Below are 15,686 nucleotides of genomic sequence, written 5' to 3' on the forward strand. Positions count from 1 at the left end.
AAATAAGCTTCTTAAAGGTAGGAACCTTGTCTGCCTGCTTATTACTGAATCCCCAAGACACAGCACAGGATCTGAGATGCATAGTTCCTCAAATACTTCTGGATAAATAGCAGATGAGTGAATCAATGAATTTCAAGTAGACTTGAGGAGAGGGGGGGGGGGTGGCAAAATAAAACAAACAATAAACACTATGGCAGAGAGGGACACAGGACCTGGAGATGGGGCCTGGATAAACAGCCTGCCATGCTCTTCATATTTCCTGAGTGCTACCACAAGGAAGAGGGGCAGCTGGAGGCCAGAGGGCCTGCAGAGGAGTCAGCAGGTCTAGCAAGGAGTGCCTTGGGTGGAGACTCCCTGGGGCTAATTTTGGTGTCACCACTGACTTCCTTGAGGGTGCTGAGCCTTGGGATCTTCATGTGTTGGTAGCTTTTGGGTGCTGTCCTTCCACAGACACATCAACAAGTTCATGGGGGTCTCCTGTAATAGGGTCCTGTGACTTGCCTCTTTTTGGAGGTCAGTCTTCAATATTTTGGAACAATGTCGGTATTCAGCCTCTCCAGATCACATTTTTACTTGTCCCTTCCTTTTCTGAGTAACTCTATGGAACAAGGACTCCTGACCCAGCACTCCAGGAAGCCAAACACAAAACCATCCCCGTCTTCGTTATTGCATTACCTTTGGTTCCCTCCCACAGCCTCATTCATTCATTCATTCAACATTTTTGGGAACCCTGGCCACAATCTAGGCTCTATGCCATGTGCTGGAGTCCCAGATGCAGCCCCTGCCATCCGGTAATTAGCGATGCTAGTGAGTGTCCAAGGAACCAATCATTAAAGAAGAACACGTGCTGGAAGAGAGGAAAGCCAGGCAGAAGAGAGGTGGACTAGCTTGGCCTGGGGTGGACAGAAGTCTTCCTGGAGGAGGTAGCATTTCAGCTGGGTGGGTCTTGCAGGAAGCCAAAGGTGCGGGCAGATGCACAGGGAGGAAGTGATTCTCACCTAGGCAAGGGGCATCATAGGACAGGTTCATATAGTGATGGGGGCTGGAAGCTTTAGAGTGATAGGATTTGAGGTATGGTCCCAGCTCTGAAGAGCCATATATATGCCACCGAGCTATGCAGAATAATCCTGTAGATACTGCAAACCCAAGGGAGGTGTAGGTGAGGATGTAAATGAGGGTTGTGGATCCCATTTGTTCCTGGGAGAATGTGGGGGACTTAGGAGAGAAGGACTGTGTTTCCCACTGTCTATCCTTTGGGGCTTTGACATTTCCCACCTGACAGCCGTTTGCAGAGTAAAAGCCTCAGGGATTCTAATCATGCTTGGTGAACACTTTGGGGCAGTCGCCTCATTGGACCCTTAGAAGCCCAGGTCACAGAAACACCATCACCCTTCTGATATTCAAAGTCCTCCCTCCCCAGGTAAGTCGGCCCTGAATCCAGGAATCAGCCAGCCCTAGGACGTTTGCCCTGTCCCAGGCCAAGGTATCTGTACCCTTCTTCCAAATTGCTGGTGGCCCCAGGAAGAAATCAAGAGTGGCTGACTTTAAGCAGTTAGATTAAACATCAAATGCATTCATCCCAAGTCTAGGCATATACCTAGAAGGAGCGACTCTTAAATTTTGTCATTTCATTGTGTAAAATTGAGGTTGCCCCTTAACACATGAACGCCAGCATGGGATGCTAATTTTGTGTTGTGTTCTTTTGGGTAATCTCAAAGTTCCAGGAAGCCTGACCTTCCTAAGCCTGTGTTTCCTTCCCTCCCCTCCCTGGCCCCTTCATTTCATCTACAACAGACGTCAGCAGGGGCTCTGAGTTTTTCCCAGACCGCTCAAGCAGAAACCCATCCTGCTCACAAGGTGAGGAGAGCCAGGAGCTCACAAAGGCCCCTCCTCCCCTTCCCCGGGAGGTCCAGGACAGGGCATCCCCAGGACAGACCTGCCCTGGGGACCCCGGAACACAAGGCAGGCACTGAGAAACAGGAATCTCTGGGCAGGGAGGTTTTCATATCCTCCAGGTTTAATAGCTTTCTCTGAGATGGAAACTTGGGTTGAAATGATTTGCAGCTTTCCAGATTTTCTGAGTGTGTGTCTTTGGGTTTATTTTTAGCCACAGGCGTTCATTTCTTGCCAAAAAAACCTGCTTAAATAAAACCAAGATTAATATTTTTACTTAACGGAAAGAGTTAGTCAGGACAGGCTTTGAACTGGGACTCCTTATCTTGATGGGGAGTGCATGTTAACGGTCTGGCCTTGGCTTTGACATCAACAAAAAGGGCCTTTGAAACGGACAAGAGAGAAGGGCCCTAGGGGACCAGGGTAGGATGCAGGAAAAGCCTATTTGTGGGACTTCTCTGAAGAGAGAGAGTTCCTCTTCACTCAGGCTGCTCGCTGCTCCCCACCCCCAGCCCCCAGCCCCCATGCTCTTGCAGTGGGAGGGGGGTCATCATCTTCCTGGAAAGGCGGGAGATCGGCTCTGGCTTTGCTCAGAGCCCGGCTGTGATTCTGCCTCATTTCCAGCTGCTCTCCTTACCGCCGCCCCCCACCCCGCCCCCGACCCAGATCAGGTCCAGACTTCTTCCTCCTCTGGATTCAGACGCAGCAAACTGAGTCTCTTTTGCAGGATGGGCTGAGGCTCAGATCTGATGCCATCTCCAGGGCGATTCCCTGACACCCCTCCCCTGAGATGGACTTCATCTCTTCTTGGCCCTGTCCTGGCTTTCCGTCCTTGCTTATATTGCTGAGCCTGCCTTACTTGAGTGTCATTGCTGGTCTCTCTCACCTCTGGCCCTTGAGTTCCTAGGAGCCTTATGTATCTCTCTATCCCTGTATACGTCTAGCACAATACTGAAATACCTTCCTGGTTGCTGAAGAGTTGTGTATCTGATCTTGTGAACCGAGAATTGCTGTTACCCCCTTTTGACTGAATAAGACTTAGAAAGATTGGTCATTTGACAGAGCTTGCACAGGAATTATTTATCTGTTTTTAAATCACTCTGTGTGTGGCACTTTATACATGAAATCACACTTAGCTTCCCATATTCAGCAAATACATATGAGGTGCCTGTTATGTGCCAGGCACTCTTCGGGCAGCTTTGGCTACAGCAATAGGTAAAGCAAAGAACCTGCTGCCCAGGGGAGGCTTACATTTTAATGGGGAGAGACGATCAGTAAAGAAGCAAGTTAATGTATAATGTCAGATGGTGGCCAGTGTCTGATAGAGCACAGTGTCGGGGGCCAAGGGATTGTGAGGAGGGGGAGGAATGTGCATGGATCAGGATCAGGGAAGGTCCCCCGCCCAAGTGAAGAAAGAGTGTTCCAGCAGAGGGAACTGCAAGGTCAGAGACCCTGAGAGCATGCTTGGGTGCTAGGGTGTGCAGTAGAGCGAGCTACAATTTCCTGAGATTAAGAAGGCCATGAGAGCCCCGGGTGCAGGGAAGGCCTGTTATCTGGAGCTCAGTGTTGGATGGGTCGAATTTGAGATGTTTTATTAGGCTTGCAGGTATAAATGTAGACTAAATGTAGACTCTGGGATATATAAGTAAAAAGATCATCAGGGAGGGGAACAACATACACTGGGGCCTGTTGGGGGGTGGGGTAGGGGGAGGGAGAGTATTAGGAAAAATAGCTAATGCACGCTCGGCTTAATACCTCAGTGATGGGTTGATAGGTGCAGCAAATCACTATGGTACATGTTTACCTTTGTAACAAGCCTGCACATCCTGCACATGTACCCCAGAACTTAAAATAAAAATACAATTTGTTTAAAAAAAAAAAGTCCATGAGAGTTCTAGGTTGGCAGTGGCAAAAGTGTGGGAGCTGTCAGTTGTGCAGATGGTGCTGAGACCCACAAGCTGGAAGAACATAGCAGGACCACGAGCCTGCACCTCGATGACTGGACTGAGCACCAAGAAGGTCATGGGTGACTTCGACAAGCACGGCTTTGGAGAGGTTAGGGGGGAGGCTGCCTAGGTTACTGCAGGCACCTTTGGAGGCTGGTAATTATCACCCACAATTTATCTGCTGGGATGGGAAGTGACCTGCCCAAGGTCACAGAGAAACAGGGCAGCGACTTCACCCAGACCCCACGTGCTCCATGCCTGTTTTTCATTCCAGTACGCCGTGGTCACTTCTCTAGTTTTCTTGATCTGTCCTTTCAGCTTCTGAGTCTTTCAGGAGGGTTTTTTTGGGAGTTGGGATTGTGGTGATCAATAGGCTGGGAATCAGAGGGACCCAGTCCAGGTAGGCCCCTCAGGCCTCTGCTTTTCACCCTTAGTTCTGAAGGCCCTTTCCTCTCACCCAGACATCATCAAAGCATCCCCAGAGAGGCAGCAGATATCTGAGAAGGACCTTGGGAAGGGTCACTGAGGAAGGTTCTCAAGATCCTGGGGGGATGAGGAAATGCTGAATCACAAGAATCTTTCGGGTTCCTCTTGCTGTTTTCCTCTGATTAGTAAATTTAAGAATCTACAAGTCATCACCATCAGCAATATAACAGTGTATCATTTGTCTAGCTTCAGGGTTACCAAGTACCTTTGTATGTATACATTGTCTCATTTAATTAATCAATCTAATTAACTTCAAACTTCCTGGGTTGGGAGAAACCTTACGGAGCCTGTGGTTTTGTGGTTTCTAAGTTATTTGTTTTTATTCCATGAAAGCCTTGCTGGGGAGCACAAAGGTCTAAACAGATGATATGATATACTGTTATATTGCTGATGGCGATGACTTCTAGATTTTTATTACTAATCAGAGGACATGTGTTTGTGTGTCTGTGTAAGTGATTGGGAAGGGTGGTGGGTGGGTGATGAAAGGGATGTGGGGCTCACTGGGAGCTTATCAAGGGTCCTTCCTTTTAGGTATCAATCTTCTTCTCTGATCCTCTGCAGTGGAAGTGGGGAATGCAGTAAAATTATGAACTATTTTGCAACCAGTGTGAATCCCATGTAAAGGTTTTTAGGTGGTCTGCTGTCCTGGGGGACCTCCCATTTTTTTTTTTTCCCACTAGGATGCAAAACTGCTTACAGGCTACCTGATCCTCATTGTCCACAGTTGGAAAGTAGGGACATTAACAGCCACAACAGTAGCCACCTTACCAGGTTGCCATGAGGACAGAGTTAAAGAACATGCACACGTTGCTTGGCACCTAGGAGGCATTCGATAAATGGTAGTGGTTGTTATCAGTATGTTCTAGTTCCCTTCCTTCTCCTCTAGATTCACTAATGTGATGCTAAGAAAAGCAAGCAGTTTGTAATTCTTGAATGGGTGAGCAGCTGGAAGAGTGAGAGAGCCTGGCTCTGCCCTCTTTGGGCAGGCTACATTGTGGAGTGTCCAAGGTGGGCAGGAAAAAGGCTTGCTTGGCGGGCTCCAGGCCGACCTCCCTGTGGGTCCCTGACCTATTGCCTTTGCCATGAGCACTCCGGCCTCAGCAAGGCCACTCCCTTTGTCATCCTGTGGGAGATGATAAAATACACATGAAGTGGCCGTGAGACAAGCTGGGTGACAGGGATCCCCCTTTCCTCCTTTTTGGTGTGTTTTCATGGGTAGGGCATCATTCCAACACTTCCAGATCCCTCTTTTCCTCCAAGTCTAGGCCGAAGATGCGAGCCCATGGTCCAGGCTTTTCTTCCTACCTAGAGCCTGCCTGCTGGGGTCCCATCAGAAGAGCAGCCCCTTCCCTGGGACTGACACTAACAGTGACTTCTGCATTTGAAGAAATGCAGTCTACCCACTAACCAGACGTCCCTTACTTATCCTTGCTGTCCTTTTAAAAACCATGCCTTAAAGCAGCAAAATCATTCTATGGGGTCTTTGGAGAGACAGGAATGGGGGTGTTGTGTGTGTGTGTGGGGTGGCGGTGGTATCTCACCTGCTAGATAGCATGAATCAACTCCTAAGTCATGGAGAGGATTTGTACTGCTCTTCCGTTGATGCTACCATGGGTGGAACCGGGACTCCTAAGTTAGTATACATTAATTAGTTAAGGAGTCCTTGATCCCCAGACCAGCCAAATGGGTAGCATTGTTGCTCGGCCTTCTAGTCTGCCAGTAGGAAAGTCCAACCATTAGGTCGGGGAAGAAGGGTCTGGATTTGGTTGACAATGGTTGGATGGGGGATAGAAGCAGAGAGAGAGAGGGAGCGCAGCTCAAGGGTATCTTGCCCCATTCTGTTTATGCTGATGAGCAGCACATGTGCAATTTCTGGAGACGCACCAGTAAGCTTTTCTGGAAACTCAATCCCAATTGCCATTGGAAAATTGTTCTTTGTTCAAAACTTGTGCCACTGTGGTCCACACTGCTAGAGCTGGAGGTGGGGAGAGGCAGCATGAAGGTATATTTATGGAAGAGGTGTGCCTTGTTTGCCTTGCTTTTGTAAGCTCTTACTAGCACTCTCGCCCAAACAAATATTCAAAGGAAGCAAAGACAGTTCAATAGAGATATATGCCTCTATGCCTGGCTTCTCAGGCGCATGATATATTCAAGAGGGCCCCATATATATTTATAGATCAATGTGCCCATTATATAAGTACACACATCCCAGTTAGTTTCTTCTTAGATACTTTTACATTGAAATACTGCTTATTCCTTAATCAATCTCTTCCTTGTTTCTTCTTCTTCCTTTTTTTTTTTTTTTTTTTTTTTTGCTGAGACAGAGTCTTGCTCTGTCACCCAGGCTGGAGTGGAATGGCATGAGATATAGCTCACTGTAGCCTCGAACTCCTGGGCTCAAGCAATCCTCCCACCTCAGCCTCCTGAGTAGCTGAGACTACAGATACATGGCACCATGCCTGGCTAATTTTTTAAAATTTTTATAGTTTTTTATTTTTTATAGAGACAAGGTCTCACTGTGTTGCCCAGGCTGGTCTGGAACTCCTGAGCTCAAGTGATCCTCCTGCCTTGGCCTCCCAAAGTGGTGAGATTATAGGCATGTGCCACCACACCCAGCCTCTTCCTTGCTTCTTTTGACCACCAGATCCCTAGAAGCCCAGATTCTCTTCCTAAGAGCAAAAGAAATTCTAGAGAGACAAGAGAGGCTCAGAGGCTGAGATTCACGCTGAGCCTCACCTCTCCCTTCTCTGATTGGTGCTTCTGTACCTTGGAGACTAGTCCTCTAGCCATAAACTTTTTTTTTTGAGATGGAATCTCGCTCTGTTTCCAGGCTGGAGTACGGTGATGCCATCTCGGCTCACCGCAACCTCCACCTCCTGGGTTCAAGCGATTCTCCTGCCTCAGCCTCCCAGGTAGCTGGGACTACAGGCGGCCCCATGCCCAGCTAATTTTTGTATTTTAGTAGAGATGGGGTTTCACCATGCTGGCCAGGATGGTCTCAATCTCTTGACCTCGTGATCTGCCCACCTCAGCCTCCCAAAGTGCTGGGATTACAGTGGTGAGCCTCTGCACCCGGCCAGCCATAAACTTTTAAACCTTATCTCCCCACTAGACTAGCCATCAGTGGAAGCGGGAAATAGGACTTCTATTTCTTGTTGTCACCCTCACCAGCACCCAACCCAATGTTCCAGACACCAACCTAGTTCATGCCTATGTTGGTTTGATTGTTGGGGGCACTGGGTAGACAGTGTAGGGGCCATACTCCAGCATGAATGGGAATAAAGACAACCTGTGTCCAGCCTGGCCCATCTGTAAAGCTGGCTTCTAGCCACCACAACAAGGTGGAAGGAATGGCTAGACATGTTGCCAGCTACCAGTTTGAAAAGTGTCTTCTCTTGTTGGAAAAGCACAACCTCCTCCCACCCCATTTCCCTTGTTCCCTGTGGCCCCTGGGCTGGCGAATGCCTTGGGAGAACCCTGATTGCCAAACAGAAGAGTACAAAATAGCACGCATTTGAATTACAGAGGAGAAACTGGAGCAAATACGGACAGATTAATGCACAAACCAAATAGGTGGATCTGGGGTTGGCCAGCAATTCTACTTTGGAAGGACTTTGAGAATCTATTTGGAGGGCAGAATGTAACTTAATTTTAGTTCAGTTTAGTGAAGTTTTGTTTTTGTAAGGAAAACACTGATGTGGCCTCTTCACTGGGCCATCTCTGCCTCAGACTTTTGGAACCATGACTGTGATCTTGTTTGGCTGGTCTTGGTAGGCAATTCTTGGGTTACACATGGGTGATAAGGTGGGATGGGTACATGTGATAGAGTAGGCACTCCTGATCCCAAAATACCTCCTATACTTGTTCTGACTACTTCATCTGTGCTTCTCCACCTCTCCCTGAAGTTCTGTAAGGCTAGAATATTTTTATGAGGTTGCCTTTCTTCTCATCCTAGGGAGAACTCCCAGGCCTTAGCTTACAGTGCATGTTAGAAGTCTGAAGATGGTATGCCCTAAGATGGAATAAAAATAGACATCACGATAGTGGTGATAATGCTCATAACAGTGGTAGCAAACACATGAGGTTTGGGATGGACTACACACTGTTCTCAGTGCTTATATTAATACGACCCTCACAGCAACTTTATGAGGCATTGTTTCATCATTCCCATCTTACAGATTGGGAAACCAAGGCATAGAGAGGTTTAGCAACTTCCTGAAGGTCACCCAGCACCAGGGCTGGGATTTGAACCCCGGCTATCAGGCTCCAGAGACCAGGCTCTTTAATGCAATGCTATGTTGCTGCTCCAATAGTAATAAGCAAATCACTTGTTAGCCACATGAGAGGCACTGGGCTAAGAAAGCCAGAGAGATTCAGGAGGAAAGAGCCCCAGAGAGATCATACAGTAATGGTGGAACCCACACTCCAATGCAGCTTCCTGACTACAAAAACGTATTCTTTTCACTGAACTATCCTCAGATGAAAAGGTTCCAAGCTCAGGCCATTCGGGGTAAGGAAGGAGTTGGCTGGCTGTATGTGTAGAAGCTTCCAGCAGTACTCAGCTTTATGGGGCAGGTCTGCTTGTGACATCTTCTGTCTAAATCAAGTCAAGCCATTTTTGAACCAGGATGTTGCTATTTGAAGGAATCCCTTTTGCCTTGCCCCTCCCACACCCCCCCGGCCACACTCGCTCCCTTGTTTACCTTCTGTGTTAATGAAGCAGAGAAGATGGGTCCAAATCATTTCAGGAAGAATCAGTGGTAAAGGCTGGCAGACATGCCTCTGCATGGAGGTGAAGCTGTTATAACCTGCCTGTGAGAGTTAATATGGAGGAAACAGTCCCCGGGGCCTCCGGGAGGCTGGCTTGTCGCCGAGAATACTACCGCAATGTTAGAAACAGAGGTGGATGCAGGATCTTGACAGACATTGGCCTGGGATCTGGCCAACCTCTCGTTTTTACAGCAGACTTGGAAACAACCACTCGCCTCCTCCCAATTTGAGCTGCCTCCGCTAAATTGCTCACTTTGCCAATGACTGTGTGTTTTGCCATCCCCGGCAGGGAAGGTCTGAAGGGGCCATTGATTCATCTGAACCCTGACTTCATGTCTGACTGCAAGGGTAGGATCCAAGCTCATTTGGAAAGAAACAAGACAGAATCCAGTATGGATGAGGAATCAGTTCTTAGTAAAGATTTTTTAAAAACAGAGATTAGAGTCAAATAACTGGGATACATAGTGGAGCATCCACAATGAGGAAGGATAATGGAGCTACCAAAATGTGTGTGTGTGTGTTTGTGTTTGTGTTTGTGTGTGTGAAGGGTATTTTACTTAACAAGCATTTATTGAGTATCTACTCATTTTTGGGCTAAGTGCAACTTGAGATAAGAAAGAACGATAGGATCTCAGGGCTGAAAGAGTTCAATTTGTAATTCAAAGTATGACTGCATAAGCAAGCCCCATTCCAATTCCTGTTGAGGTCTTAGCATGGAAGTATCCAGCACCCTCCTCACACCCCCTGATAGAGGCACTCTCTGCCCTGATGGCAGCCCCCCTGCCTTTTGTTGCTGGTTCTTATTATTAGACGATTTTTTTCTTTGGTTGAGCCAATGAATGTTACTCTGCAATTTCCAGTTTTGGTATTCAAGACCTGTCCATTTGCTCCGCCATGTGCCAAATTTAAAAATACCTGAAGACAGCTCTTGGGTGCTTCTTTTTCACACAAAGTAGAAAGAGAAGCACAACCTTGTAGAATCTAAAAGTCAAGTCCTCTCCTCTTTGTGTTCCCAGTGCATGTGGTAAATGCCTCTCTTTCAGCCCTCGACCCACTGGGTGTAATTACTTTTGTATTCATAGTTAACTAGTATCTACTGGGTAAATCCTTTCTGCCAGACATTGTAGTGGGAAATTTCATAAGATCTTTTGTTCAATCCTGATTCCAATTCCCTGATGTAAAGAGAGTTATATCCTCTTTATAGATGAGAAAATTGAGGCTCAGAAAGAGGAAGTGGTTTCACTTCTTGGTCCGTTTCCTTATCTAGATCATGTGGATGCTAATACTACCCTTGTAAGACAGTTGAGAGCAGTAAATAAGTGAAATGTACATGGCACATAGTAGGTGTGCAATAAATGGGAGCTGTTTTCATTGGAACAGGCCTTCCATGGTTAGCCCATTTCATTTTTGGTGATGATAATGATGATGATATTAATAACATTTGTCTAGTGCAAACTATGTCCAAGACAGTATCAAGAGTTTCACATGTGTCATCTTGACTAATCCCTTCAGTTCAAGAGATTAGTATCATTATGATTCCTGTTTTATAGAAGAGGAGGCCAGAAACAAAGTTACTTACTTGCATACAGTCGCAATAGCCATAAACGGCAGAGCTGAGATTGGAACAGTTCTGTATGGCTCCTGAGCCCCCACTCCCAATTGCTCCTTCTTCTAACCACATCCCCATGGAGCTCAGACTCTATTGCATCCCTTGCTATCTAAGCACTGGATACCAAGGGCTCAATCAGAATGCTAACTGGGGGCACTGTGGGAAGCTAGGGTGCACCACAACCCTGTAGACATGTCAAGATGTGGTGAATTAATGCATGCAAAGGAAGAGCCCCAAATGAGGTGGTTAGAAAGGGGTCCTAGTGGAAAGAGAACAGATCTGGGAGACCATGGCATTGTCAGATGGACAAGGGAGGGGGGGACAATGGCTCTAACAGGAGAAGTAGGTTTTGGATTATGGTAAAGTCACAAAGTCAAGAAAATCCCCAGGGTCGGCGGGGGTTGACTATAGCCTTGGAAGTTCTGGAGCTGGCAATTGTGAATATTTGGGGTAATTAACTTGAATGGTGGCTGTTTCTTTTTCCTCCAACCTCCCTCTCACCCCAGGGAATTCCCACTCTTGTAAACACAATCATCTATTCCAGTTGGCTCCAAGGTAAGAGTGCAATTCCAGGCTCCACAGAGGCTAGCATGCCCGCCCTGAGATGCTGTTCCTGATGTGGTTCAGGCCTTCCTAACCTCTTATTGTCTCCTTCTGTCTCTGCAGTGATCCGGGCCAAGGTGGTGGGGAAGAAGCTGGTAAAGGAGGGGCCCTTCGGCACGCTCGTCTACACCATCAAGCAGATGAAGGTAGGTAATGTCATCACCCTGGCTCCGGGAAGGTTTTTGGGTTTTTGCCAGAAGAGTCCTGGCTAAGGGAGGCAAAGTGGGTTGGAACTGGGGTGTGTGTCTAAGCACCAGCCAGACCCAGCCCTTCTGCCTGCTGGAGAGGGAGCTGCTAAGGCAGCATAAAGGGATGGGTAGGGAGGGGGCATGGGGCTGCCTTGTCCAAGAGCCCATGCAGGTGGAGTCACTCCAAGGCACTTGTTAGGAAGCTGAGCTCTGGAGCCAGATGGCAGATAGCCTTGTTAGCTCATAACCATGAGACCTTGGTCAAGTCACTGCCCCTCTCTGGGCTTTAATCTTCCCAATTGTGAAGTGAGGGAGTTGGACTAGATCATCTCTATGAACTCTTCTGAGCTCTGACTATCCAGGATTCAACAGTGCTTACAGGTTTCATGCAGCCACTGAGGTTACAGCTTAGGTTTACACCCCTCAAATCTTTACATGGAAACCGTGCTGATCACAGGAACCTCATCCCAAGGCAGGAACTTCACCTTCTTTCCCTATTTTCCCAGCTGATTGTCTTCTTGCATCCTAGTTAGCAATGTTTGCTAAGCATATTCTTATCATTAAACGTATTACTGAGGATATGAATATCATGAAGCACAGGAAGGAGGTATGCCCTTAAGAAAAAGAACACCAGATTTGAAATCTAGAGAACCTGCCTCCTAGTCTCACCTCTACTCCTAAATAGCCTGCTTAGCTTGGGCTTGTCCCTTTTCCTGGGCTACAGTTTTGCCACCTGTTAACAGTGTGGGGTTGGGCTTGGTGCTCCTAACATCCTCTCTAGCTCAGGCATTCTAAGCACCCTGGGATGCGGGCCATGTTACTTGTAAGGAGGAGTGGGTGGTATACAATGGAAGGGTGTACTGGTGATTGCCTTAGCACAGAAGACTGGGGCTTCACCTTGAATAACTCAGCAACTGGTTCATCACTCCCATCTTTGTAAGCACCTCTCTACATGAAGAGCTCCCAGCTAGGAGCCAGGGAGGCCGTGAGGGAGATACAGTTTCCATCTTTAGGAACTAGAGTCAGGTTGGGAGAGAAGAGGCAGGTGTGTGTGACTCATCAGAAGTTCAATGTGGGGTGTGCTGAGGTCCACAGGAACTGTCCAGCCCTTTAACTTATTGCTCATATTTGCATCCCCAGCAATTAGGGTAGGACCTGGCATGCAAAAGTGACTTGGTGAATGCTTATCCGTCAAATACGGGCATGAGGGTGAGACCCCACAGGCCTGGAAACTCCCCAGAGGAGACAAGCCGCAATGTCCAGGTAGAAGGGAGTGGGGGAGTGACGCAGCCCACGGTGGTACCCAACCATCCCCAAGGCCAACCTCCAGGCTTTCTTATTCCTGTGTCCTGAGGCTGGATGTACTAATTTTGTGGAACCTGTTGCTTTGGATTCAATTTTGCAAACATCCACAGCCTTCTGGTTATGTAATGTCCAGAGTCAGCCCTGGCCAGTTGCCCTTGGCTGCCTAAGCTTGGTCATGAGACCAGCTTATGTCTTCAGACAGCCCTGGGGAGAGAAAAATGGGCGGGGGTGGGGAACCAGCAAGAGCAACAACAACGCAAAAAGCCCACTTTGCAACCTCTGGCAGACAGCGCGGGAATGCCAAAGCATATTAGACCAAAGCAGAGGTTCAGAAAACACACGAACCTGCCTGGTCTGGAACAATCCTCATTACGAGACACTTGGTGGTCAGCAGAGAGCTGAGAGGGAAATAGCTGGGAGGCAGCAGTTCCTAAGCCTGCCTGGTCTCCTTCCTACCATCAGGGCCTGGAGACCAGGGTGACCAGAGGCCCTTCCTGTGGACAGAATGTCCCATTCCCCCTTGCTGGTGTCAGACCAGCCACGGCTGGTTGTTTAGGGACCAAACAACACTTGCTAGCCTATCAGCATCAGACATTCCCACTCCCAGGCTGGTGGGCTTAGAAGACACACTCCCACTCCCAGGCTGGTGGGCTTAGGCTTTCGGTTCACCATCCTTCACCTGAGCTCATGAATCATGGTGCTGGGAATTAGATGTAAGATCCCTCGTCTTACTTCTGACAGAGGCGCAAAGGGGAAATGACTTACTCAGAGTCAAGCATTTAACTAAGGGCAGATCTGATCCCCAAGCTGAGGCATCGGAATTTCTTCCCAATCCTGTGTTCTTTATATGACTCCCAAATCTCCCTGCCATCTTAATCATCAGTCACCATCTCATGCCTTTCATTCACTCTGACCCTCCATAGAGGGTATCATGATCCATAGAACTGGTCAGTGCCCTTCTATCCAGAGACGCCACTGGAATCTGCTTGTCTCTAGGTACCAGCCTGCAAGTCAGAGAAGATACAGGCTAGAAGTAGAAGTAATAGTCCGTCCATCCATCCTCTCGTGCTTCCTTCCCACCCTCTCTCTGTGCTTAGTACTGTACTATGAACTGGGGATACAAAGATAACACTGCTTATAATTATGATAAGACTTGGCATCAGTCAACATTTACTGAGCAATTGCTTTGTGCCAGGCATTCTGCTAGGTCTTTGCATAGATCAGCACTTATACTAACACTGTAAAATAGATAACACCTTGTCCTCTGTTTGACAGGTGAGGCAACTGAGACCTGGGAAGTCATATAACAGTTAAGATTATATGGCCACAAAGTGGCAAACCTGAGCAAAACTACAGGGTCTTTGCCTATAAGGAGATAATACAGTATGGAGCAGCAGGCTGATTCATCATTCCTACCCACTTTGGGGTATATAAATGCCCACTCCATATGTTTTTAGTTCCCAGGGAACAAAAAGAGGTCAGTTTGGGTTTGTTAGTTTATCATCCAGCAGTGTAGGGCTGGACTTGTAATATCCTGCAAAGGGTGTATCAGAAAAATCTTTGTAGGAGGGAAGGGGGAGAGGCCAGAGAGGCAAGCCTGCATGAGTTTTGGCACTGGTCCCTGGGAGACTTTGTTCTAGCAGATTAGAGAGTCTACCCTAGAGAGTCAGAAGGGGTGAGCAAGGGCTTCCTTAGAGCAGGACTAAAGGAACTTGGAGAACCTGAGACTCCGAGCCGCCCTGTCTGACCTCTCTCTTCTCTCACTGATGAAAGGCAGGCAGACCTTCTCCCGTCTGCTGACTCTGGAGCCTCTGACCCATCTCTCAGGAACACTTCAGTACACAGAGACCTGCGATATGTGTGTGTGTGTGTGAGGGAGCAGGGTGTTAGAATGTTGAGAGAGCTTATTGCAATCCCAAACTTGGAAATTAACTGGGCTGTGGGGTGAAGGTGAAAGTTTCCAGAACTGGCTGCTCTAAGCTGTGGGGACCTTATCTCCCATCAGGACCATGAGAAACCGATCCACTGTGCCAGGAGTTATTGTTTATGTAGCGGAGACATGCTCTCCAGCTGGCTGCAGGGGACAGAACGTGGGGGACATTATGTCCCAGCTGGTCCTGGGAGGGTCCCATGGGGAGACCCGCTGGTCATGTGCTTTGCATGTCCTGACTGTAGGCAGAGCAGACCTCCAGGGACTTCCTTCCTTTAGTGGTTTGTCTAACCAAATGAGCAATAGCAGGGTCTCGCCTTTGAAGCTCCAGCTGGAAGCATCTTTGACCCCCAGCCCACAGGGAACCATTCTTCTTGCAATGCCCGTGGTTCTTCCTGGCTTAGGACTCTCATCCAGCCCTCTGCAGAGACTGGCTCCATTTCTACATTCTCTGCCTGTCCTGCTAGACAAATTGCTGTATAGAGAAAGATCATGCCCGTGATAGCTCGGTCGGTCTGTAAATAAGAAGTTGTGGGTTTAAATGAGTCCGTGATGTACACCAGCATCCAGAACAGTGTGATCTTTGGTAGGCATGCAAGACATAGTTGGAATCATTGAGGCAACTCATGCTGTCAATGTAGAGTGAAGGCCAGACATTTCATAAGAAATATGCAAATGTCCCCAGACTCAGAAACTTCTTTTTTACTTTATTTGTCCCTTCACTCCAAGGGAAGCTAACATCTTGGAACTTTGTGTAGATGCTACCAAGAAGAGGGGCCCAGAGACATGCAGAACCCAGCTGAAGAAGAACAACCCACTTATGTCTGAAGTTCTAAACCAGCTTTAACTACTCTTGTTAAGAGCTGAGGAAGGGACTTAGGAGAAAGGGGACCAAATTCATTCCTCCTCTCCTTACGAATTTCAGTATAACTTGTTCTAAGCTAACTTTTACTGAA

The 15,686-nt window shown here is 47.8% G+C and overlaps 2 protein-coding genes across 9 annotated transcripts in view; one reads left to right on the forward strand and one right to left on the reverse strand.

The window, feature by feature from the left end:
• SYN3 (synapsin III) overlaps positions 1-15,686 on the reverse strand; it is a 553,389-nt gene that overhangs the window by 334,290 nt on the left and 203,413 nt on the right. The gene's annotated exons all lie outside the window — the stretch shown is intronic.
• TIMP3 (TIMP metallopeptidase inhibitor 3) overlaps positions 1-15,686 on the forward strand; it is a 61,655-nt gene that overhangs the window by 36,715 nt on the left and 9,254 nt on the right. Inside the window, exon 2 of the mRNA XM_004063368.5 lies at positions 11,371-11,453. Coding sequence (XP_004063416.1) covers positions 11,371-11,453 — 83 coding nt within the window. The remainder of the gene's footprint in view (positions 1-11,370; positions 11,454-15,686) is intronic.

The sequence above is a fragment of the Gorilla gorilla genome, chromosome 23 (assembly GCF_029281585.2).
Source record: "Gorilla gorilla gorilla isolate KB3781 chromosome 23, NHGRI_mGorGor1-v2.1_pri, whole genome shotgun sequence".
Classification (NCBI taxonomy): Eukaryota; Metazoa; Chordata; class Mammalia; order Primates; family Hominidae; genus Gorilla; species Gorilla gorilla.